Source organism: Papio anubis, chromosome 13, assembly GCF_008728515.1.
Source record: "Papio anubis isolate 15944 chromosome 13, Panubis1.0, whole genome shotgun sequence".
Classification (NCBI taxonomy): domain Eukaryota; kingdom Metazoa; phylum Chordata; class Mammalia; order Primates; family Cercopithecidae; genus Papio; species Papio anubis.
Genome location: NC_044988.1, coordinates 105,212,927 through 105,238,984, shown reverse-complemented (window position 1 = coordinate 105,238,984; position 26,058 = coordinate 105,212,927). Strand labels below are relative to the sequence as shown.

The window sequence follows — 26,058 nt, the reverse complement described above, 5'->3', positions numbered from 1 at the left end:
CTGGGGTTGCTTTGTGAGATGAGGTGGGACTGGGCTGACAGTTCTTGCTCCAACTGTTTTAGACACTGACTCTCAACCGTTGTCTTGTCTGCAGCCTTGTCTCTGGTCTGAGGATGGGAGGCATCTTGGGGGTGTTTGCACGGCCCCTGCCTGGCATCTCTTCCCCAGCACTGAGACTGCACTGACTCTGCTCTGTGTAGCTTTCCCTTGCTTATAGGGTTCCCCTCTTTCCTTCTTTGTCCTGTGGATTTTCAGCTTTTAGATTTTCTTTTCTGTGTTGTTTTTACAGGGATCAGAGTTACAAGCAAATGTTTGATTTACTATGTTTAGTCTTCTTGATTTTTTGGTAATGTATAATTATATTTTCCTTTAAAATGTTAGTTTCATTAAAAATTTCAAATTAATTTGCATTTTAAGAAGGGTGTGTTTTTACATGGTGCTTTTTTAGTGGCTTTGACTTTCCTCCAAAAATGTGACTATTTGTTTCATGTTATGTATTGGTATTTTCATTCATTTTCTTGATTAGATTTTCCAAAGGCCTTTTTTTTTTTTTTTTTTTTAAAGAGAGACAGGGTCTTGCTGTGTTGCCCAGGCTGGCCTCCAGTTTTTGGGCCCAAATGATCCTCGTGCCTCAGCCTTCCGAGTAGCTGAGATTATACGTGTGAGCAGCCACACTCGTCCTTTACGAAGGACTCTTTCAATCATGCATACAAAACTTCGTTGTGGATTTAAATATCCTTTCTTCTACTTTCTCGTTGATTGAATTTTACATTATCTATATTGATTTTTTTGTCTTTTTTTTTTAGTTTTAAAGACACTTTTCATTCTCCTGATTTGATGTGCATGGTGGACTCCCTTGTCTGTGTTGTTTGATGATGAAGCATTCAGCTCTGTGCCTTTTCGTCTGATCATGGCTTTTACCTCGTCCCTTTAAGCACTGCTGAGTGTTTTCCATACTTCATAATTGCAATTTTGATACTGAGTTAGGAATTATAGGAGAGAATACTTAAATTTCTAAGAAGTTGAAGTAATTTGTAAGGGGTTTATAGTTAAACTTTTATAATTAGATTTGATTTGGTATGATTTTTGCATGGTCTGGGATGTGTGACCTGGTCATCCTGTCACAAGTCAGGCTCTTCAGTGAGATGTCTCCACCAGACTGTTTTGTAAGTGGCACTTGCTGTTCGTGTTGGAGAAGCTGAGCTGTTTGACAGCAGTTGTTCGGTGGGTGACCACTGCCAAGATGCAGTGACTCCGCCCCGCAGTGAAGGGGGAGCACTGCGCTGGCGTCGGAGTGGGGGTCGGGGCAGGTGGTTTCCTGGTGGTAACAGGTGGACCTTGTTGTGGATCACAGGGAATCCATGTACTTCTGTGTCTGTGTAATTGGCCTAAACAATGCCCATGTCTAGGAGTCAGAGGTAAATCAGGTGAAGTGGGGGTCTCTGGGGGATAATTGTGGAGATACAGTGGTGCGGGACAGCAATTACCTCTTTAATGCATTTCTCTTCTACTTTAGGTAAATCTTAAAATGAGAGAGATAACAGAGAAAGAAGTGAAATTAAAACAGCAGTTATTGGAGAGTCCAGCTCATCAAAAGGTAAAGGGTGAATTTAGTTTCTCTGGAATGCGCTAAGTTAATGTTGCTCCCAATCTTAAAGAATTCTGTTAGTTCCCATCATTTGCTTATTCTCTATTTTTACTCACCAAAGAAGCAGCTAGTCTCTTGGATTCACCTGGTGGGCTGATTCTCCACACCTCAGTGAGATGTGACCACGGCAGCCTGTCCTGTCTCTCCCTGGGAAGGGGTGTTTTGTATTGAACTTGATGGTGGGTGAGGGTATTTGGGGGAATTGGGAACCTTGAGTGAGGGACGTAGGGCCCACCTGGGCGCTAGCTTCCACAAGTCAACAAACAAGGGGAAAATTGCCCATTGCTAAAGATGCCCCCGGAAAGTCCTTGAATGGCCCGTGAGGTGCAGCGTAGCTGGTGGCGTACCTGTGTGCCTGTGCCATCACTCTGCTGGATGAACCCTACATGCCTCCTGAAGTGGCGTGATGGCTGGGCTGCACCTTCCAGCCATTAGCCTTTTTCTTCCTCTGACATTATTTTCTCTTTTGCAAGCACATGTGACTGAATTCACTCAGTTCAGTGCACACAAGATGCAGCCCGACCATCTATAAGTTCTCGCCTTTGGAGGGCAGTGTGCCGCCTTCCCCTGTTCCTTTTTCCCCGTCCAGGGGCACCGGCCCCTGGCCATGCATTTGTTAGCTGGGTGGGCGGGTGTGTCAGGCTGCCTGGTGTGCCTCCCTCGTCTGGATCTTAAGCATCGAGCTTCCTCCCTGTTCCTCAGATGGTCATGTTTAACACATGGGTACAGACTAAGCACTAGGCCCTTCCCGCGTCAGAGCTGACTTCTTGCCTTTTGGTACCCAGCCCATACCAAGTTTCCGAAGTATTCTTTGCTACTGCAAAGAATAGTGTTGTGGAGGTGACTCGTGATCTTCCACTTTAATCATCTGCTAATACAACATGCCTATGGCCACGCACACTGGGAAGACTTTGCTTACCAGAGGCCCTCCCGCCTCTGCCGTGTAAACGCCGTGGGGAAGTGTGTGTTACCTCGTCCACACGTGGACCTGCTCTGCTGATGCTCCTCTCCTGCCTTCCTTCTCTCGCTTCCTGAGCAGTCTCCCTCCAAGTGGTATTGGAAGTTAGTGCCTGTAAGTGAACCCCGAGCCTCCAGCTGCCATCTACAGAGCCATCCTGTCGCGATCACTTGCTTCCATTAAAAATTGCTCGCACCCAAAAGTGTTTTTTTTTTTTTTTTTTTGTTGTTGTTGTTGTTTAAATGTCCCACCTTGGAGTTATTTATATAGTACAAGAATTGGCCTGATTCTGAGCCGAATAGGCCTTGTAATATGGCACTTTGGAACTCTAAGTTACATTTCACCCAGTTTCCTAGTTACTTCTTTAAGTGATCAACATGCACATAATGAGAAGGCGTTCTCTTTTGTGATAGATACAGAGAGAATGAGAAGTGGTCTAGTTGCCCAAGTTACTCTTTATATTTTGTTATTTCTGATGTTACCTTGCCTGACTGTGGTATTTAACATGACATCTATTAGGAGCCATCAGCTGGGTGGTCCAGGTATGCGGGTGATGCACCTGGTAGACTAGGGCTGGAGGGCTGCAGAGAGGGGCTCTCACCAGCGTGTCAGATTCCTCTGTTCTCCTCTGTTCCTGCTGCCTTGGTCTGCATGGAGTGGCGAAGGGACATTTCCTTATTGTCAGGAAAGGGTCTGAGTTTAGGTCAGCCTGGCCACAGGCTTTCTGTAGTTAAGTGTGAATTTTCACATAAAAAGAAAGGTGAAAATAGCATTTGGTTTTCCAACCCTAGTTGTGCTCCACCTGGTGGCCCATTCTGGAAGCAGAGCCAGTTTGTTACCCAGGCCCCTGGGGAGAGTACTTGGTGCCAGTGGTGCCTGTCTCGGGAATTTTGGATGCAGATCTTCCAGAGGGCTTTATGCGTACTCCATTAACTGCCTGCATCCTTCAGTGTCATTATTGGGCCCCTGTTTTCCTTTGAAGTCCGTCCTCAGTGGGAGTAAGCTGGGAGACAGGGCTCCTTTGAGCAGCGGTAGATTCTGCTGCGGAGCTCACAGATCGTTTTGCTTCTCTTGAAATATATTAATAAGACGGAAGAAGAAAGCATTTTAAATCAGTATAGATCTTTTAACTTTTTGAATCCTGAAGACTGAAGAGCTAAATATCAAAGCACTTACGTGATTTAGTCAAGGGCTCACAGACTTCATCTGTCCTACAGGAAGTGAGGTTTCACTTGGGAGTTTTATAAAAACAGAAACGTGTTACCAAGAGCAGTAGGTCCCTTAATGCTTTTTTATTAGATAGTTCGTAACCCTAACTTTCTGACCCCAGTGTTTGGTAGGTAGGTCAGTGAGGAGAAGCGTGGAAAGGCCTGGGAAAGACGGACAGATTTAGAGGTCTAACCTCAACACTGTACAGCCTAGAGGTTCAGACCACCTGATTTGCAAGGCAGCTATACAAGTTCCTGGACTCTCGTAGTTCAGGAGTGTTTCACCTGACCTTAAGCCCACCCCATCCATCTTTAATCAAGAAACCATGTGCTTTCCCGCATGCCTGTGGCCACCCCTCACGTGTCTGCTGTCTGTGTGGAAGCCTGGCCTGGCGCATGCTGTGGTGCACTGCATGCTGGAACCCGTGGAGTTTGCACGCGTGGTACAGTATGAGGCGGGTCACGTTTTGTAGAGTGTGCCGTGGGCTCCGAGAAACAAGTTAAAGTGTGTGCTGAAACGGATTTTACTGACATAAAATAAGCCTTATTGCTAAATTTGAGAATGTGTTACACATGTTTTTTGCTAAACATCAGTATTGATTATTCTGTATGATGTACTTACTGACATAACAACTTGAAATTATTGATTTTAGACAATTTCTCCTCAAGTTGATTCAGCTGCATGACTCTCAGAATTCAGTCATTTTTATTGTAGATTGCTGGTTTTTTCCTCTAGTTTGCATCGTGTATTTTCCTCCTGTGGAGAAAATGTGGTTGGCAAGAAATGCCATATTTTAAAGCTGTATTGTGGCTGTTAATGCAGAAAACACGAGTGTACTGCAGGCTGTTTGGCAGTGGGGCTGGGGCTGAGCGTCCTGCCCTCAGTCGCCTGTGTCTGTACTCTTGTACGCTGACATGCAGATACGGGGCGGATCTGAGGGTTTGATGGAGCGCAGAAGGCCACACGTGTGGCTTCCTCTGAATGCAGAAACACAGAATCCTTGAGCAGACACTTGTCTTCTGGAACACCTTGCATGGATTTCGTCTCCTGATGCTTCATTGCCGTTAATAGAGTGGTGGTGGTGATGTTACGAGAAATTTTGTCTAACCTGGCTTCTGAAATTTCTCAAGCTAAATATTAATGCTGTTTTGTGTTTTTCTTAATGACTGAGGCTAGTGATATTACTTAGAAAAGTAACAGTAACTTGGGTCTTCTTAGCGTCAGGATGTTCACCATTTAACTTGTTTCTCGTTAGTGTCTAGTACGTCAGCTTTCGGTAGTGTAGGTGTGTGTTCTGTCTCCTTTCCCGTGTGTGCCTGCACTAGTGGCAGCCTCTGCTTCCAGGTCAGTTTAGAGTAGGCTGGCTCTGGTATTGCTGGCAAGTAGTTGCTGTTACCCAGTGTAGCCATGAAGCCCAGCTCCTTGGATCTTGACATATATGTTCCAGGCAAAGTACGTAATCCAGACGTTTCTAACTTTTTCTAGATGATTGCAATTGTTCTCTATGTTGTCTGTTAGGTGTTATGTTAATTCTTGATCTAACAGTGTGCCTGTAACATATATGGTAGTGAAGAGACATCACATGCAGAGACCGTTTTCCTTTTATCAACTACAGGTCCGCTATCGACGAGAGCACCTTTCTGCTAGGCAGTCACCCTACTTCCCGTTGTTGGAGGATTTGATGAGAGACGGCAGTGATGGTGCTGCTCTCTTAGCTGTGATTCACTATTATTGCCCAGAGCAGATGAAACTGGATGGTGAGTGGAGAACGCTTCCCTGAAACAGACCCGAAAGGGTTAAAAGAAAATTACAGTGTACATTAATCCACATATAAAAAAAAAAAAAAGAAAGAAAATGGAATCCTTAATATAAATGGGGATGTTAGCCTATAGATGAAAAAATTGGGGGATGATGTGCTCATACTTAACCTGCATTTTATTTGATGACAAAACTGCACTTTGAAATTAGCCGGGTGTGGTGGTGCACGCCTGTGGTCCCAGCTACTTGGGAGGCTAAGGAGAGATGATCACCTTAGCCCGGGGCAGGGGCGGGGGGTGGTGGAGAGGGAGAGAGAAATTGTACTTGAAAGTATTTGAGTGATGTGTGAAAGTATTTGTGACTTTACCTATGTCTCAGAATGGGTAGCTTTTGTAAATCCTTCCTCAACTGATTTAAATCATCTAGAACTTAGTTTGAGGATGGGAAAATTAATGCAAAATTGAGTCTGTTTATGAACCATTTATGAACAACTGCCACACGCTTGGTGTTGGGGACATTCCGATGACAGCATATCTCCCTCCAGGTGTTTACAACCTAACAACGAGGAGAGAGACAGTGAATGACTATCACCAGCATGACAGTGGGTGTCTGGACAGGGGCCAGGGGGAGCATGAATTCTGATTTAGGTTTTGCTAAGCACCCTTCCTTCTGAAGTAGGCAGATACCAGGCCAAGAGGTGCCCCCCGAACTAATATGGAAGCATTTGTGTCGGACTTCAGGCCCTGGGTGCATTGAGCTGACATTGATCTTGTTCCTGCTGAGCGTAAAAGTGCTGGAAAATACAGTTTTTTAGACAAAATAGTTTCACAAATATATAGCTGCACTTAAAGGAAGAGGCTGGGCACGGTGGCTCATACCTGTAATCTCAGCACTTTGGGAGGCCAAGGCAGGTGGATCACCTGAGGTCAGGAGTTAGAGACCAGCCTGACCAACGGGGCAAAACCCCGTCTCTACTAAAAATTAGCCGGGTGTGGTGGCACGTGCCTGTAGTCCCAGCTACTCGGGAGGCTGAGACAGGAGAATTGTCTGAACCCGGGAGGCAGACACTGTGGTGAGCCGAGATTGCACCACTGCATTCCAGCCTGGGTGACAGAGTGAGACTCTGTCTCAAAAAAAAAAAAAAAAAAGGAAGAAGGAGAGAGCCTCAGGTACCAGGAGATGATCTGTCATTGAGTGAAAACTCCTCAGTGGAGGACAGGTAGGTGCCCTGGGGCCCCTGGGCCTGAGTTTCCATGTTCGTTTGGCCCTGGGCCTGTGTGCTGTCAGGAGCTGTGACTGGGACCTCTTGGGAAGAGAACTGGAAAACTCCACCTACTGCCCAGGAGTGAACCAAGGAGGTCTGACAGATGCCCTTGGCTCTGGGGATGTGGAGGAGAAGCTCTTTAAGGAGGAAATGCAGCTCTTGGGTACACAGTGGATCAGAGGACGGTTGAGATGTGTGTCACCCATATGGCGTGGGAATGCCAGTTGAACGTTAGTGCAACAAGTAGTCTAGGACTAGTGAAGCTCATGGACCCTGGCAGGGATAAAGCACAGCTTGGCTATACAGGGACATTTCCACGAGCCGGGGGATGCTGGCTGCCCACTGAGAAGAGCCCCTGCTGGAAGACGAACTCTGAGAAATCAGAAACCATGCAGGGAAAGCAGGTACTGCAGCTGATTTGGCACCAGGACATGGGTGAAAGATAACAGGATGTTTAAAATGATGGACATAAAAAGAGAACTAGACAAATTAAAGAAGACTGGGGATGGGGGATGGAGTCTTGAGCTGTGTTGCGATTTTCTTCATCCCCCAGGTCTTATCTTGGCACTTTTTTTTTTTTTTTTTTTTTTCTTTTTGAGCCGGAGTCTTGCTGTGTCACCCAGGCTGGAATGCAACTGCGTGATCTCGACTCACTGCAACCTCCATTTCCCAGGTTCAAGCGATTCTTCCACCTTAGCCTCCTGAGTAGCTAGGATTACGGGTGTCCGCCACCACAGCCTGCTAATTTTTTTATTTTTAGTAGAGATGGGGTTTCACCATGTTGGCCAGACCGGTCTTGAACTTCTGACCTCAGGTGATCCACCTGCCTTGGCCTCCCAAAGTGCTGGGATTACAGGCGTGAGCCACCACGCCTGGCCATGGGACCTTCTTTTATGTGTTCATCTCTTATATTCTCCCTGCTGAGTTCTGGATGCCTTTTATTTTATTTATTTATTTATTTTGGAGACAACGTCTCACTCACTCGGTCACCCAGGGTGGAGTAGAGTGGTGTGATCATGGTTCACTGCAGCCTTGACTTCTCTTGACTTCTCAGGCTCAGGTGATTATCCCATCTCAACCTCCTGAGTAGTCAGGACTACAGGCACATACAACCATGCCTGGCTAACTTTTGTATTTTTGTGTGTGTGTGTGGAGATAGGGTTTTGCCATGTTGCCCGGGCTGGTCTTGAACTCCTGGGTTCAAGCGATCTGCTTGCCTTGGCCTCCCAAAGTGCCGGGATTCCATGTGAGCCACCGCATCTGGTCCTGGATGCTTTCTGAAGTCTACCTTCTAGTTCATAAATTTGACTTTTCCTTCATTGTGTGCGGCCTGCCCTGTATGTCTGTTGGGGATCTTAAGACAGAGCGAATTGCTAAGGATACAGGCTCATTACCAATTATAATCATGTGAATGGTTTACGGGAAGGTGTGACTGTATTGAAACTCATTATATGTAAGAGCAGAACATCAAAATGGATTTTAAATAATGGCAAAGTTATGACCAGGTGCGGTGGCTCACGCCTGTAATCCCAGCACTTTGGGAGGCCGAGGTGGGTGGGTCACGAGGTTGGGAGATCGAGACCATCCTGGCTAACACAGGGAAACCCTGTTTCTACTAAAAACACAGAAAACTAGCCGGGTGAGGTGGCAGGGGCCTGTAGTCCCAGCTACTCCGCAGGCTGAGGCAGGAGAATGGCGTGAACCCGGGAGGCGGAGCTTGCAGTGAGCCGAGATTGCGCCGCTGCACTCCAGCCTGGGCAACAGAGTGAGACTCTGTCTCAAAAAAGCAAACAAACAAACAAAAATGACAGAGTTACAAGGAGAAATGGACAGAGCCACATTGCTGACTTTTGTAGCAGAAACTGATTGATAAAGCAGACAATTTAGTAAGGCCATAGAGGACTTCAGGCTTTATCCAGTGCACCAGCCACTGTGGAATCTGCTCACTTAGAGACAGTAAAGACAAGCACTGGAGCCTTTATAAAACGTGCAGTCGATTAAGGCCACAGGTGAGACTGCAGCAGATCCCAAAGAACCAGTACATTCTCCACAGTAAGGTCAAGTGAGAACTCACCAGCTAGAAGATGCAGCCTTTTTTCCTGCCTGTGAATTAATGATGGTTCATTTCAGGTATGAATTTGACTGGATTGAGAGATGCCTAGGTGACTGGTGAAGCATTGTTTCTGGGTGTGTGTCTGAGGGTTTTTCCAGGGGTGATGGGTGTGAGTCAGTGGCTTGAGAAAGGAAGACCTGCCCCCAGTGTGGGTGGAGGAGGGGGACTCTCCCTCTCTGCTCTCTCTCCCTTCCTGAGTGGGGCACCTTCTCTCTTCCTGTCCTTGGACATCACACTCCAGGTGTTTTGACTTTTAGACTCTGGGACTTGCACCATGGCCTTCTGGGGGATTTTAGGCCTTTGGCCTTGGCCTGGGGGCTGCACATCAGCTTCACTGGCTCTGAGGCTTCCAGACTTGGACCCAGGCATGCTGCCACCCCTGAGTCCCTAGCTTGCAGTTGGCCTGTCGTGGGATTGCTCTGTCTTTGTGATCTTGTGAGCAAACTTCTCTCGTATGTCCTATTGGTTCTGTCTGTCTGGAGAACCCTGACAAATGCACAGTTATTCTAAAATCTTAAAAGATGGAGTGCCTGGAAGCCAGAGAAGACATTTAAATATTTCATGGACCGTAGGGGAAAACGTAGTGGTACTTGCTAGTGTGAGCTCAGCAGGGGCAGAGTTTTACCTGGTTTGCTCACTGATGTATCCCAGTCATCTGAAGTAGTGTTTGGGGCCAGTTGGTGTTGAGTAGGTGTTTGTTATCAGAAAAAGAACATAGAAGTAAACCCAAAAAAAGTTGAAGGAGAAATGAAGGGCAGTTTTCTGTCCATTTCTGTTAGTCAGAAGTCACTCCCAAACAAGGAGAATAAGGAACTGAATTGCAGATTCCATTTTGGATGAAACTAGGATATATCTGGACTCTGAACAAGTCCACTAATGGAGAAGTAATTAAAAAAAAAAAAAAAAAAAGCAAAGCGGAGGAGGGGTGGGTGTCAAGCTGGGGAAGCAAAGAGGCTCATCCTGTAGGACCCTGGACAGCAGAATGGAGCACCAAGGATGCTGGTGGACAGCAGTACCTGGGGTGGATTCTTTGAAAGTTGGTCTATAGCAGCGAGAGCTCCGGTTCACTTTGCTTCTCGTGCCTTTCTCCTCACACGCCCTTAGTAGATGCGGGACACTCTTGAGGAGAACTGAGCCAGATAAACTCTAGCCTCAGACCCCAGGTGCAGGCGGGGATGAGGTGACACTGAAATCAGGGCTTTTGTGTAAAATTCTTCATACTTGAAGATGAGACTGGTTCTCCTCCCAGTGCACCCTGCCCCAGAAGCCACCATTTCTCTTGCTTGACTCCATGACGCAGACCTGCCCCACATGCAGCACGGGGAAGGATTCTTCTCTGCAGAAATCGGCCTCAGGAAAAAGACCCACAGTGACTCACTCCTTACTAAGAGCGGCAGCCAAAGATTCCTGACATTTGAGGAAAACCACTGACCTGAATGAGAACCCAAATCAACAGAGATGGTGCAGGTGAGCAGCAGAAAATGTTAGAGATGAGAGGGTTTGGACCTCAGAACCAACAGCAGGACTCTGGAAACGATGTCTGCAAGGTAGTGGCACGTAAGTATGTACTGAATCATCAGACTCAGAACAGCTGTTGGAGTGCTACAGCTTGTTTAGAATTCTCTGGCAAAGTCTGAAGAGCCCCCGAAAACCAGTTCTTGGGAAGGAAATCTTTGGTGCTAAGATGGGAGAGCCACTGAAGTGCTAGAGGACAGAGTTGAAGAAATCTCCCAGAAAGTAGAACCAGAAAAGCAAAGAGATGGGAAATAAGGGGAAAAAGATAGAAAAATAAGGATCAGTGTACGAAGAAAGAGAGGAGAAAGTAGGAGAAAAGAACTCAGTCAACATAAAATGCAGAAAAATGTCCCAAGGACATGAGTGGCAAGTAGGAAGGACCCACTGGGTGGCCAGCAGGATTTCTGAAGAAGGGCCATGGCAAAGCATACCACGATGAACTCCAGAACCCCTGGGAAAGAGGAGATCCCAAATAACTGTGGAGAGACCAAGCGGGTTACACACAAGGCAGGCAGCCCCAATGACACCAGATTCCTCAGCCACAGTCCTGGAAGGAAGATGACTGGGTGGTGGCTTCCCAGTGCCGGGGAGCGTGCCCACGCACACCATCCTGAAGAGGAGGTGGAGGGAGGCTCGGGCCGAAATCCACTGTGCCAGCCTTCCCATGGATGGGCCAGGAACGTGGGACAGAGGCACAGATCAGTAGAAGGCAGTTGGCCTGTCTGGCCCAGAGGCAGTAACATAGGTGAATAACTGAGCCAAGTATTAAATCCAGGAAAAATGAAGAGTTGTCCAAGGAGTGTAAGTAGAGATACTGTGTAGCCCAGCTGTGGAAGATGGTTACATAGTTATGGTGTACAGAGACTCAGTCTGGGTTTAATCACACATCCTTGGCTGTGTGGCGGCTGGGGAGGCACACAGAGGACCACCCACACTGTGGTTGTTGTCTGCTGTGACAGTGGGCTGTAGCCTCTTAGTGATAGGGTAGGGGATGGGGCTGCATGTTCTCTTACCAAGGCCACAGGCAGAAGGAGTGGAACGGGCAGTGATAAGGTTTGGCTCTGTGTCCCCGCCCAAATCTCTTCTTGAATTGTACTCACATAATTCCCATGCGCTGTGGGAGGGAGCTGGTGGGAGATAATTGAATCACAGGGGCGGTTTCCCCCCAGCTGTTGTCGTGGTAGTGAATAAATCTCATGAGATCTGATGGTTTAATAAGGGGAAACCCATTTCGCTTGGCTCTCATTCTCTCTCATGCCGCCGCCATGTGACATGTACCTTTCATCTTCTGCCGTGATGGTGAGGCCTCCCCAGCCATGTGGAATTGTGAGTCCAGTAAACCTCTTTCTTTTGTAAATTGCCCAGTCTCAGGTATGTCTTTATCAGCAGTGTGAAAATGGACTAATATAGGCAGAGACCTATTTCTCTTAAGCTTTTCAAAACAAATGGTTTGGCTTTTTTTTTTCTTTTTTTTTAAATTGAGATGAAATCTTGCTTGGTTGCCCAGGCTGGAGTGCAATGGCCCGATCTCTGCTCACTGCAACCTCTGTCACCACCCAGATTCAAGCAATTCTTGTGTCTCAGCCTCCCAAGTAGCTGGGACTACAGTCGCGCACCATCACACCCGGCCAATTTTTAAATATTTTTAGTAGAGATGGGATTTCACCATGTTGGCCAGGCTGGTCTCGAACTCCTGACTTCAGGTGGTCTTCCCGGGAGCCTTGGCCTCCCAAAGTGCTGGAATTACAGGCATGAGCCCAGCCAGCTTCTTAAAGTAAAATAAAAATTTTAAAATTTTGCCATGCAGCGATAGAAAAGATTGTGATCATGTTTTTTGCAGGAATGTGGATGGAGCTGGAAGCCATTATCCTTAGCAAACTAACAGAGGAACAGAAAACCAAGTACTGCATGTTCTCACTTAAGAAGTGGGAGCTAAGGCCAGGCGCAGTCACTCACGCCTGTAATCCCAGCACTTTGGGAGGCCAAGGTGGGCGGATCACCAGAGGTCAAGAGTTCGAGACCAGCCTGGCCAACATGGTGAAACCCGTCTCTACTAAAAATACAAAAATTAGCTGGGCGTGGTGATGCACACGTGTAGTCTCAGCTACTCGGGAAGCTGAGGCAGAAAAATTGCTTGAACCCGGGAGGTGGAGGTTGCAGTGAGCTGAGATCATGCCACTGTACTCCAGCCTGGGTGACAGAGTGAGGCTCTGTCTCAGTAAAAACAATGGGAGCTAAATGATAAGAACTTAAGAACACAAAGAAGGAAACACAAGACACTGGGATCTCCTTGAGGGTGGAGGGTGGGAGGAGGGAGAGGAGCAGAAAAGATAACTGTTGGGTACTGGACTTAATTCGTGGGTGATGAAATAATTTGTACAACAAACCCCTGTGACGTGAGGTTACCTATGTAACAAGCCTTCATATGCACCCTCCCAAACCTAAAATAAAAGTTAAAAAAAAATTGGCAGATTTGCTCGATGTGGTAGCTCATGCCTGTAATTCTAGCACTTTGGGAGGCTGAGGCAGTGAGTTCAAGACCAGCCTGGGCAACATAATGAGACCCCAAAAATTAAAAAGTTAGCTTGGCCTGGTGACGTGCACCTGTAGTCCCAGGTACTCAGGAGGCTGAGACAGGAGGATCACTTGAGCTCAGGAGGCTGAGGCCACAATGAGCTGTGATTGTGCCACTGCACGCCAGATGACAGAGTGAGACCTGCTCTCAAAAAAAAAAAAAAAAAAGTTTTGGCAAATTTAACAGCAAAAAGTGAATAAAGTAGAAAAAATTCCAAAGTTCTAGAGAATATGTAAAACTAAAAGCTTATTGTTTTAAAGAATTAACAAAATAGATAATCTGGAAAGATTGATCAAGAATACATATATAGCAGCTACTAAAATAAAAATACTGAGAATATTTGTGTGCCATATGTGTTTGAAATGTTAGACAAAATGGGCAATCTTCTTTGAAGCCAAAAGTGGTGGGCAGTCTAAATAGACCTATAACTACAAAGAAAACGGACTCAGGAGTCAACAAATGCATCCACAGGGACCAGCTTCTTCCTGGGGCATTTCCCAGACTCTCAAGGAATTGTCAGCTCCTGTGTTATGTCCCCTGTCCTAGATAATAGGAAAAGATGGAGTGGCCCGAAAGCGGGGGATTATTCCCTGACACCAAGTAGACTATGAGAGGAGATTCTAGGCTGGCTTTCTATGTTCGTATAGATTGAAAATCCTATGTAAAATGTTAGAACAAATTGAACACGTTTCTGTGGCAGTGACTTGTGGGCAGTCACCGCCCCCTTCTGATGGTGGCTCTGGGCCTTGTAGGGACGTGATGGGACCTCATAGACTTTTGACCCCACCGGTGGCAGGTGCAGTTCCAGTGAAGGCCCAGGAGCAGCGGTGCCTTTGTGTCCTGACAGAGCGGGTTCTCCGAGCCTGGCAGGGGGCAGGTAGCGGGAGCCGTAGCCAGGGCTGCCCTGTACCCCTGCCCTGCACTTCAGTGCCCACTCCGTATGAGCATTCTCTTGTCATGTGAGAACTGGGAGGCACTTGGGAGTGAGTGCAGCAGAAAAGAGGCGAGGAAAATCCATACGCTTTTGTATTTCTCTTGGGAGAAGACTGAAACAAGTGTTCTTAGATCCCCAGTCCGTATTAAAACTTGTGTTTTCTCCAGATTGTTCTGAAAACTTGTTGCCAGTCCAGTGAATACTTTTGTCTTCACAGATATTAACAAGGCAATGCAGAAATTCTCTTGGATTGTGTTATTCTTTGTCTCTCTCAACCATTTGAGAGTAACACAGCAAAAGTTGGGAAAGCTAACGTTGGCACACAGATCCCCAGCCTGGTCCAGACTCGCTCAGCTACCCAGGAGCACCTGCTTGGCCCAGCGTCCCCTCATAGTTTCCCTTCATCTGGAGTCATTTCCAGCCTTTACCTCTCTTGACTCTTGATGTTTTCAAAGAGTAAGGTTGTGAGTAGTGGCCCTTGGTGTGTTTGTCTGGAGTTTCCTTGCGGTGTGTCCTCCCAGCGTGTCACCTCAGGGGCATAGTACTGGGACATCTCCGTGTTGGTGACTCTAGCTTCACCCCTTGGTGCAGGTGGCATGTGCTGGCCTTCCCCGCTTCTAAGCTTGCTGTTTTTGCTTTAGAATGCATTAGTAATTTGTGGGGAGAGGCTTTGGACTATGAATATCATGTTTCTCATCAGATTCTCACCTGCTGGTCTCCACCTGCGGATGGCTTCCAGCCTCAGCGCGTCTTCCCGTCTTGTCAGCATTTGCCCCGCTTGCTTGCTTCTTTATTCATGTATTTGTTTATATCCGGATGGCATCATGGATCTTACTTTATTCAGTAGGTCATAATTCATTACTTTCATTTTTATTTTGTTGCTTAAATTGTCCCAGATTTTAGCTGAGTAGTTTTGTAGAATAAGAATGTGCGGGGGTATGTGCCCTAAAAATACCAAGTTTTGCTTAACTTGACATTACCAAAAACAGTGTGGTTTTGGTTCCGGGACAGTCACGTGGACCAGATGAATGAACCACATGTAGAACCGAGAAAAGAGATGCTTTGCAGGGAATCTGGTGCCTTTGAGGTGGCCTCACCGAGGGGAGCCACCCTGGCTGGCCAAGCACATGGCGGCATTGACGTCTCTGTGGGAAAGTGCCGTAAAACCCCACCCCACCCGAGCCAGAAACACCCCTTCTTCTGAGTAAAGATGCGAACCTGAGAAGTAAAATTTAAGAATTTTGAGAAGATAAAGGAAAATATTTTTATGATATTCGTGTAGAGATGGATTGCCGAAATTATAAAAAGCACAAATAGAAAAGATTGTTAAATGCAACCATATTAAAATGTAAAACTTTCCTGTGACAAAAGCACATCATAAACAAAATGAAATGATAAACTGTACCCATTGAAAATATTTGCAGCACATGTGGCCTGATGAAGGACTGTCACCCAGTCCTTTCATAATCACAATCCAGAAAGGATTCCAGAATCGGTAAGAAAAAGATGCACAACCCAAGGCCGATATGGACAGGGCCCACAGGAGAGGACCCTTCATGGCCAGTAACCATGAAGAAGTAAAACACACCAGTCGTCAGAGGCATGCTCTTTGAGAAGGAGGTGCTCACGCCCTCCACCTGGCAGACATGGACAGGTCGGTCATTCTGAGGTGCAGGTGGGAAGGGACAAGCTATGGAGTGCCGCTGATGGGACTGGAGCTAGGCACAACCATGCAGAAGGGCGCTGCGAGGTGACGCAGGAGGGCGTGCCTAGCTCGTGGCCCAGTGAGTACCCTCTCGGAGTGTGCCTGGGCAACACCCGTCTGTACACGCGTAGACAGCACACGCAAACACTGTGATGGCAGCATGTGTCATAATGGTGAGAAATCATGGAGGATCACATAGCGGTCAAAATGAGTGACGGAAATCTCCCCATGTCAATATAGATCTGTTTGCAAACATGAGTTTTGGGGGAAAAACTGGCTGCTAAAATAAGGCATAGCTTGATACCATTAATGTAAGTTTCTCAAGGCTGAGACAACACTGTGTTACTTGTGGATGCAGACAGTGTAGAATACTCAGGAGGAGTGGGAAGGGTTCGCGGCAGCGTTCGGAGAGTGGTTCCCTTTGGAGATGGAGATGATGTCGGCTGTTTTATTTCTAAAAGAAAAGATCTGAAGCCCATAAGACGTTAACATTTGATGGTCAGAACCGTGGCAAAGGAAACATCCTTAGCGGTGTAAGTGTGCGCAGTTCCTCAGCTTTAAAGGTCTCTTTTGAGAATGAATCTGCTTAGGTGACCGAGGAGGACAGAATTCATGAATGACTCTGGATGCTGTGGGTCCAGTTTGTGCACACTTCTAAAGCCTTGAAAATGGTTTTTTCCTTAGAAATAAAATTTATGTAAAAAGTTATTTCTGAAAAAAATTTTTTTTTCACTATGTATATATTTACAAGCAAAATAAAGTCAAGTCACTTCCCAGGGAGTCCTGAGCTGCACCCTGCTCTCCGCAGGGCTCTTTATCGGAGGGCCACCCGAGTCCACACCAAGGTGCCGAGACTGGGGAGGGGCATTCTCTTTGGTCCTGTGACTTGTTGCCCGTACTGGCGCTTCCTCCATGGAGGGTCTGCAAAGTCGTGTGCAGTGGAAAGTTGCCCTGCAGATGCTTATAGCCACCAGTCTCCACCTCTTCCTGGAAGGAGACTCGGGCTATGCATCGTCCTTGATCTTTGTGATTAGTCACATTCCTGTGTTATCACTGAGTGGGCGTGGATGAGCCTGATGCTTTACATTTTATTCATTTCCCTTCCCCCTGCCCTTTACAAACACGGAAACAGAGGGTTTTGATGGGTGGAAGAAACTTGGCTCAACATTTACTGGCTACATGCAGCAGGGCTCTGCTGTAAACCGAAAGGTGATTGTTGCTGTTTGTTTTGGACGCCCACTCTTGAGATCTGAGCGCTTTCTATTATGCTTTCTGGATGTTCACCATCAAATTCAGACTTGAGAGGTTCCTGGACTTGTCTTGTTTTCTTTTTATACTTAGTGTTATTTGTTATACATCCTATACTCCCTACATTTCTCAATGTCATTACCTTCATTACTACCTTTATATAAAATGGTTTTCAGTTCAGAATGCTTCTCCCTCTCTCTCTCTCTCTCTCTCTCTCTTTTGAAGCAGAATACCTTTATAATAAATTGTGATTTTCTTTTCGTCTATTAGATATATGCTTAAAGGAGGTAACGTCGATGGCTGACAGTCTGTATAATATTCGGCTTCTGAGAGAATTCTCCAATGAATATCTTAATAAATGTTTTTATCTCACCTTGGAAGATATGCTGTATGCGCCCTTAGTGTTGAAGGTAATAACGAATTATTTGGCATGCAGTTTTAAAACCGTGTGTGGATAACTACTTACCATACTTTGGTTTTTTGTTTTTGTCTTTTAGCCGAATGTTATGGTTTTTATTGCGGAGCTCTTTTGGTGGTTTGAGAATGTCAAGCCAGATTTTGTTCAGCCCAGGGATGTTCAGGAGCTGAAAGACGGTGAGTGACAGACATTCCTCAGGTTGTCAGCGGCTTCCTTGCGAGCCCAGATAGAGTATCCGAAAGTGCTCTCCAGTGGGTCCTTGTTTCTCGCACAGCAGAGTTCTTGGAAGAGCTCTGTACAGCTGCACAGCCCTGGGCCTTGCCTTGCCCTGTGCAGTCAGAATCCCAGGGATGGGCCTGAGAGTTTGGGGAAAGACTTTCTAAGTGATTTTGATGAACTATTAAGTTACGAATCACAGCTCTAAAAATTGCACAACTCTAAAAGTTCCAGGATGGCTGTTCTCACCGCCAGAATGAACAAACTGAAAAAAAATCTGTTTACTACAGATTAAAATAATCTGCCAGGCTTGACAATCTGGAAAGTTTTAAGAAGATAGTATAGAAGAATATCTTTATAACCTTGGATTAAGAAATTATTTCTTACAAAGAATATGAAAGTATTAGCCACAAAGGAAAAGATTGCAAATTCAGCCACGTTAAAGTTTGGACCTTCTTTTCCTTGAAAGATGATAAAGATAATTTAAAAAAAAAACCCAACTATTAATAACCATAGAGGGGGAAAAGGTACTTGCAGTGCATGTAGTAAAGAGCTAGGATCCAGAATATATAAAGAGCTCATTCATAGCAATAAGAAAAAAGAAGAACCAACAGAAAAAAAAGGCAAAAGAACAAACACTTGATGAGAGTGGGACCCCATGTGCCTAACTGATTTATGAAACGCTGCTTAGCATCAATCATCAAGGATATGCAAATTAAAGATGACACCCAGACGGCCTGCAGCTTATAATGCTTAAGATTTTTCAGCTTCACAGTGGTCCAAAAGCGATGCGTGTTCAGTGGAAACCGTGCTTCCCGTGTCCTACGAGCATTTTGTTTTTCACTGTCAGTACAGCATTCAGTAAATTACACGAGATATTCAGCACTTTATTCTAAAACAGGCTGTGTGTTAGATTTCTCCTTGCTGTAGGCTAATGTCAGTGTTCTGAGCACACTGAAGGCGCCTAGGCTAAGCCGTGATGTTTGCTAGGTTAAGTGTATTCAGTGTGTTTTCTACTCACCGATATTTTCGTTTTACGATGGGTTTATTGGGTCATTACCACACTGTAAGCTGAGGAGCATCTGTGTGTGTATATATCCTCCCGATCTATTTGTGGCAAAATGGTAGAAGGGAACCAGGTATGGGATAGTGTCTGAGAGTGCACCTTTCACCACTGCTGGCAAGAGTGTTACTTGGAGCAGCCTCTGAAGCTGTTGAGTGTGTTACCCAGTCCTGTGGGTTGTCTGCCCTTTGGCTCAGCAAGCCAATTCCTCTGGTGTATCCCCAGGGAAACTTGGTACTTGTGCGTCAGGACACAGGGAAAGGATGCTCAGAGCAGCTCTGCTCATAATAGCTAAAAAGAAGCTCCCAAATGTGCCTCTGCAGTCAGAGGGGTGCATTGTTCTATGTCCATGCCACAAGATGCTATACAGCACTGGGCATGTGTGAGCCACAGCCACAAGCAGCTGCAGGGAAGATTCTCCTGATAATGAAGGCACAGAATCACATGGACAGGCTGGAGAGCAGGCAGAGCTCCACTGTGTTTTCCAGGGGGTGTGTATGTGCGTATGTGTGCGTGCACGTGCACGTGTGTGTGTGTGTGTGTGTGTGTAGGGGGGTAAAAAGCAGTGGTTAATTGGGCATGTTGGGTGCTCTTGGCAGACTGGTGACTTTCTTCTGGACCCAAGTGGTGGTTACCTGGAGTTTGCTTTATAATTATTTGTTAAGCTCTATGTATGTTTTATGCAGTTTCTGTCTCTGTGTGTGTGTGTGTGTGTGTGTGTGTGTGTGTGCGCGCGCGCGCGTGCTATTTTGCAATAAGAAAGAGTAATGGCAAAAAGCTTAGAACTGGGTTACCTTGCTGTTAGAATGTTTTTAAGTCACCTCATTTCCTCATGGGTGACCTTGAACTAATTTTTCATCCCTGGACTAACTTTCCTTCCCAACTCTTCTTCTGCCGTAACAATTCCATCTTATAGCAAGAAACACTGTAGTGCTGTTAAACTTGCTTCCTTCATTTTCATTGAGTTTAGCCCTAAGTCAAGGCTATTGCTAACGCCTGTTTTCAGATTAGTTTCTATCCTTCTTGAATTTAAGGTAGAATAGGCTTTCCTCGTTTGATGCCTTCATGACTGCCGCACTGTCTCCACTGCTCCATGCTCTCTGGCTTCCCTTCACTCCTCCCCTCCTCCGCCTCCCCTCCCTTCCCCCTCCTCTGCCTCCCCTCCCTTCCCCCTCCTCTCTTCCCCTCTTCCCCTCCCCTCCCCTGTTCTGGGATACTTGTGTGGAACCTGCAGGTTGGTTGCCTTGGTATACACGTGCCATGGTGGTTTGCTGCACCCATCAACCCATCTACATTAGGTATTTTTCCTAATGCTCTCCCTCTCCTAGCTCCCGCCACCCCTTGGCAGGCCACGGTGTGTGATGTTCCCCTCCCTGTGTCCATGTGTTCTCATTGTTCAACTCCCACTTATGAGTGAGAACATGCGGTGTTTGGTTGTCTGTTCCTGTGTTAGTTTGCTGAGAATGATGGTTTCCAGCTTCATCCATGTGCCTGCAAAGGACATGAACTCATCCTTTTTTTTGTGGCTGCATAGTATTCCATGGTGTGTATGTGCCACATTTTCTTTATCCAGATGGGCATTTAGGTTGGTTCCAAGTCTTTGCCATTATGAATAGTGCTGCAGTAAACATACGTGTGCATGTGTCTTTATAGTAGGATGATTTATAATCCTTTGGGTATATACCCAGTAATGAGTTTGCTGGGTCAAATGGTATTTCAGTTTCTAGATCCTTGAGGAATCGCCACAGTGTCTTCCACAATGGTTGAACTAATTTACACTCCCGCCAACAGTGTAAAAGTGTTCCTATTTCTCCACAGCCTCACCAGCATCTGTTGTTTCCTGACTTTTTAATATCGCCTTTCTAACTGGCATGAGATGGTATCTCATTGTGGTTTTGATTTTCATTTCTCTAATGACCAGTGATGATGAACTTTTTTCCTATGTTCGTTGGCCGCATAAACGTCTTCTTTTGAGAAGTGTCTATTCAGATCGTTTGCCCACTTTTTGATGGGGTTGTTTGTTTGTTTTTGTAGATTTGTTTTAAGTTCCTTGTAGATTCTGGATATTAGCCCTTTGTCAGATGGATAGATTGCAAAAATTTTCTTCCATTCTGTAGGTTGCCTGTTCACTCTGATGATAGTTTCTTTTGCTGTGCAGAAGCTCTTTAGTTTAATTAGATTCATTTGTCAATTTTGGCTTTTGTTGCCATTGTTTTTGATGTTTTAGTCTTGAAGTCTTTGCCCATGCCTGTGTCCTGAATGGTATTGCCTAGGTTTTCTTCTAGGTTTTTTATGGTTTTAGGTTTTATGTTTAATTAAGTTTTTAATCCATCTTGACTTAATTTTTGTATAAGCTGTAAGGAAGGGATCCAGTATCAGTTTTCTGCATATGGCTAGCCAGTTTTCCCAACACCATTTATTAAATAGGGAATCCTTTCCCCGTTGCTTGTTTTTGTCAGATTTGTCAAAGATCAGATGGTTGTAGATGTGTGGCATTATTTCTGAGGCCTCTGTTCTGTTACATTGGTCTATATATCTGTTTTGGTACCAGTACCATGCTGTTTTGGTTACTGTAGCCTTGTAGTATAGTTTGAAGTCAGGTAGCGTGATGCCTCCAGCTTTGTTCTTTTTCCTTAGGATTGTCTTGGCTATGAGGGCTCTCTTTTGGTTCCATATGACATTTAAAGTAGTTTTTTCTAATTCTGTGAAGAAAGTCAATGGTAGCTTGATGGGGATAGCATTGAATCTGTAAATTACTTTGGGCAGCATAGACATTTTCACAATATTGGTTCTTTCTGTCCATGACCATGGAATGTTTTTCCATTTGTTTGTGTCCTCTCTGATTTCCTTGAGCAGTGGTTTTGTAGTTCTCCTTGATAGGTCTTTCACATCCCTTGTAAGTTGTATTCCTAGGTATTTTATTGTCTTTGTAGCAGTTGCGAATGGGAGTTCACTCATGATTTGGCTCTCTGTTCATCTGTTATTGGTGTATAGGAATGCTTGTGATTTTTGCACATTGATTTTTGTATCCTGAGACTTGCTGAAGTTGCTTATCAGCTTAAGGAGATTTTGGGTTGAGACGATGGCGTTTTCTAAATATACGATCGTGTCATCTGCAAACAGAGGCTTGACTTCCTCTCTTCCTATCTGAATACCCTTTATTTCTTTCTCTTGCCTGATTGCCCTGGCCAGAACTTCCAATTCCAATTGCCCATTCAGTACGATGTTGGCTCTGGGTTCGTCATAAATAGTTCTTACTATTTTGAGATACGTTCTATCAATACCTAGTTTATTGAGAGTTTTTAGCATGAAGTGGTGTTGAATTTTATTGAAGACCTTTTCTTCATCTATTCAGATAATCATGTGGTTTTTGTCATTGGCTCTGTTTATGTGATGGATTACATTTATTGATTTGTGTATGTTGAACCAGCCCTGCATCAGGGATGAAGCCAACTTGATCGTGGTGGATAAGATTTCTGATGTGCTGCTGGATTCGGTTTGCCAGTTATTTTATTGAGGATTTTTGCATCGATGTTCATCAGAGATATTGGCCTGAAATTTTCTTTTTTGTTGTTGTGTCTCTGCCGGGGTTTGGCATCAGGATGATGCTGGCCTCATAAAATGAGTTAGGAAGGATTTCCTGTTTTTCTATCGTTTGGAATAGTTTCAGAAGGAATGGTACCAGCTCCTCTTTGTACCTCTGGTAGAATTCGGCTGTGAATCCGACTGTTCCTGGGCTTTTTTCGGTTGGTAGGCTATTAATTACTGCCTTAATTTCAGAACTTGTTATTGGTCTTTTCAGGGATTTGACTTTTTCTGGTTTAGTCTTGGGAGGGTATATGTGTCCAGGAATTTATCCGTTTTTTCTAGATTTTCTAGTTTATTTGCACTGAGGTGTTTGTAGTATTCTCTGATGGTAGTTTGTATTTCTGTGGGATCAATGGTGATATCCCCTTTATTTTTTGTGTGTGTGTCTATTTGACTCTTCTCTCTTTTCTTCTTCATTAGTGTGGCTAGCAGTCTAGTTTGTTAATTCAAAAAACCAGCTCCTGGATTCATTGCATTTTTAAGGGTTTTTCATGTCTCTGTCTCCTTCAGTTCTGCTCTGATCCTAGTTATTTCTTGTCTTCTGCTAGCTTTTGAATTTCTTTGCTCTCGCTTCTCTAGTTCTTTCAATTGTGATGTTTGGGTGTCGATTTCAGATCTTTCCAGCTTTGTGATATGGGCATTTAGTGCTATAAATTTCCCTCTAAACACTGCTTTAGCTGTGTCGCAGAGATTCTGGTACGTTATCTCTTTGTTCTCATTTGTTTCAAAGAACTTCTTTGTTTCTGCCTTAATTTAGTTATTTACTCAGTAGTCATTCAGAAGCAGGTTGTTCGATTTCCATGTAGTTGTGCGGTTTTGAGTGAGTTTCTTCATCGTGAGTTCTAATTTGATTGCACCGTGGTCTGAGAGACTGTTCGTTACGATTTCCGTTCTTTGGCATTTGCTGAGGAGTGTTTTACTTCCAATTACGTGGTCAATTTTAGAATAAGTGCTATGTGGTGCTGAGAAGAAAGTATATTCTGTTGATTTGGGGTGGAGAGTTCTGTAGATGTCTATTAGATCTGCTTGGTCCAGAACTGAGTTCAAGTCCTGAATATCGTTGTTAATTTTCTGTCTCGTTGATTTGTCTAGTATTGACAGTGGGGTGTTAAAGTCTCCCACTATTATTGTGTGGCAGTCTAAGTCTCTTTCTAGGTCTCTAAGAACTTGCTTTATGAATCTGCGTGCTCCTGTATTGGGTGCATATATATTTAGGATAGTTAACTCTTCTTGTTGCATTGATCCCTTTACCATTATGTAATACCCTTCTTCGTCTTTTTTGATCTTAGTTGGTTTAAAGTCTGTTTTATCAGAGACTAGGATTGCACCTCTTGCCTTTGTTTTGCTTTCCATTTGCTTGATAAATATTCCTTCATCCCTTTATTTTGAGTTTTTTTGTATCTTTGTACATGAGATGGATCTCCGGAATACAGCATACTGATGGGTCTTAACTCTTTACCCAATTTGCAATCTGTCTTTTTATTTATTTATTTTTTTGAGATGGAGTTTTGCTCTTGTTTCCCAGGCTGGAGTGCAATGGCGTGGTCTTGGCTCACTGCAGCCTCCGCCTCCTGGGTTCAAGTGATTCTCCTGCCTCAGCCTCCCAAGTAGCTGGGATTACAGGCATGTGCCACCATGCCTGGCTAATTTTGCATTTTTAGTAGAGATGGGGTTTCTCCATGTTGGTCAGGCTGGTCTTGAACTCCCAACCTCAGGTGATTCACCTGCCACAGCCTCCCAAGGTGCTGGGATTACAGGTGTGAGCCACCACGCCCAGCCCAGTCTGTGTCTTTTAATTGGGGCATTTAGCCCATTTACATTTAAGGTTAATATTGTTATGTGTGAATTCAATCCTGTCATTATGATGCTAGCTGGTTATTTTGCCTGTTAGTTGATGCAGTTTATTTATAGATAGTGTCGATGGTCTTTACAGTTTGGGATGTTTTTGCAGTGGCTGGTACCGGTTTTTCCTTTCCATGTTTAGTGCTTCCTTTAGGAGCTCTTGTAAGGCCTGGAGGTGACAAAATCTCTCAGTATTTGCTTCTCTGTAAAGGATTTTATTTCTCCTTCGCTTATGAAGCTTAGTTTGGCTGGATATGAAATTCTGAGTTGAAAATTATGTTCTTTAAGTATGTTGAATATTGGCCCTCACGCTCTTCTGTCTTTTAGGGTATCTGCAGAGAGATCTGCTGTTTGTCTGATGGGTGTCCCTTTGTGGGTAACCCGACCTTTCTGTCTGGCTGCCCTTAACGTTCTTTCCTTCATTTCAACTTTGGTGAATCTGATGATTATGTGTCTTGGGGTTGCTCTTCTCGAGGAGTATCTTTGTGGTGGTCTCTGTATTTCCTGAATTTGAACGTTGGCCTGTCTTGCTAGGTTGGGGAAATTCTCTTGGATAATATTCTGAAGTTTGTTTTCCAACTTGGTTCCATTCTCCCCATCACTTTCAGGTACATCAGTCAAATGTAGGTTTGGTCTTTTCACATAGTCCCATATTTCTTGGAGGCTTTGTTTGTTCCTTTTCATTCTTTTTTCTCTAATCTTGTCTTCATGCCTTATTTCATTAAGTTGATCTTCAATCTATCCTTTCTTCTGCTTGATCGATTCGGCTATTGATACTCGTGTATGCTTCATGAAGTTCTCGTGCTGTGTTTTTCAGCTCCATCAGGTCATTTATGTTCTTCTCTAAACTGGTTATTCTAGTTAGCAATCCCTCTAACCTTATTTCAAGGTTCTTAGCTTCCTTGCATTAAGTTAGAACATGCTTCTTTAGCTCAGAGGAGTTTGTTATAACCCACCTTCTGAAGCCTACTTCTGTCAATTTGTCAAACACATTCTTTGTCCAGCTTTGTTCCCTTGCTGGCAAGGAGTTGTGATCCTTTGGAGGAGAAGAGGCATTCTGGTTTTTGGAATTTTCAACCTTTTGCACTGGTTATTTCTCATCTTTGTGGATTTATCTGTTTTTGGTTTTTGATGGTGACCTTCGGATGGGGTTTTTGTGTGGACGTCCTTTTTGTTGATGTTGATGCTATTCCTTTCCGTTTGTTAGTTTTCCTTCTAAAAGTCAGGTCCCTTTGCTGCAGGTCTGCTGCAGTTTGCTGGAGGTCCACTCCAAACCCTGTTTTCCTGGGTATCACCAGCAGAGGCTGCAGAACAGCAAAGATTGCTGCCAGTTCCTCCCTCTGGAAGCTTCGTCCCAGAAGGGTACCCTCCAGGTGTCAGCCGGAGCTCTCCTGTATGAGGTGTCTGTTGACCCCCGATGGGAGGTGTCTCCTAGTCAAGAGGCACGGGGATCAGGGACCTACTTGAGGCAGTCTGTCCCTTAGCAGAGCCCGAGTGCTGTGCTGGGAGATCTACTGCTGTCTTCAGAGCCGGCAGGCAGTGATGTTTAAGTCTGCTGAGGCTGCACCCATAGCCGCCTCTTCCCCCAGGTGCTCTGTCCCAGGGAGATGGGAGTTTTATGTATAAGCCCCTGACTGGGGCTACTGCCTTTCTTTCAGAGATGCCCTGCTCAGAGAGGAGGAATCTAGAGAGGCAGTCTGGCTATAGCGGCTTTGCCGAGATGTGGAGGGTTCCACCCAGTTAGAACTTCCTGGAGGCTTTGTTTACACTGTGGGGGAAAAACCACCTACTCAATCCTCAGTAATGGTGGACGTCCCTCCTCCCACCAAGCTCGAGCACCCCGGGTAGACTTCAGACTGCTGTGCTGGCAGTGAGAATTTCAAGCCAGTGGATCTTAGCTTGCTGGGCTCTGTGGGGGTGGGATCCACTGAGCTAGACCACTTGGCTCCCTGGCTTCAGCCCCCTTTCCAGGGGAGTGAACAGTTCTGCCTCGCTGACTTTCCA

General features: G+C 45.2%; 1 protein-coding gene across 7 annotated transcripts in view; it reads left to right on the top strand.

The window, feature by feature from the left end:
* Positions 1-26,058, top strand: part of CAMSAP1 (calmodulin regulated spectrin associated protein 1) — a 96,599-nt gene that overhangs the window by 40,562 nt on the left and 29,979 nt on the right. For 3 of the 7 annotated variants that reach the window (XM_009187864.4, XM_009187860.4, XM_009187863.4), the window contains exons 4-8: positions 1,517-1,597; positions 4,198-4,257; positions 5,431-5,572; positions 17,198-17,337; positions 17,425-17,521. In XM_009187864.4, the coding sequence (XP_009186128.2) occupies positions 1,517-1,597; positions 4,198-4,257; positions 5,431-5,572; positions 17,198-17,337; positions 17,425-17,521 (520 nt within the window). Of the gene's footprint in view, positions 1-1,516; positions 1,598-2,687; positions 2,721-4,197; positions 4,258-5,430; positions 5,573-17,197; positions 17,338-17,424; positions 17,522-26,058 lie in introns of all 7 variants that reach the window. The other 4 variants (XM_003911097.5, XM_003911096.4, XM_021927057.2 and 1 more) reach the window with 4 other exon arrangements.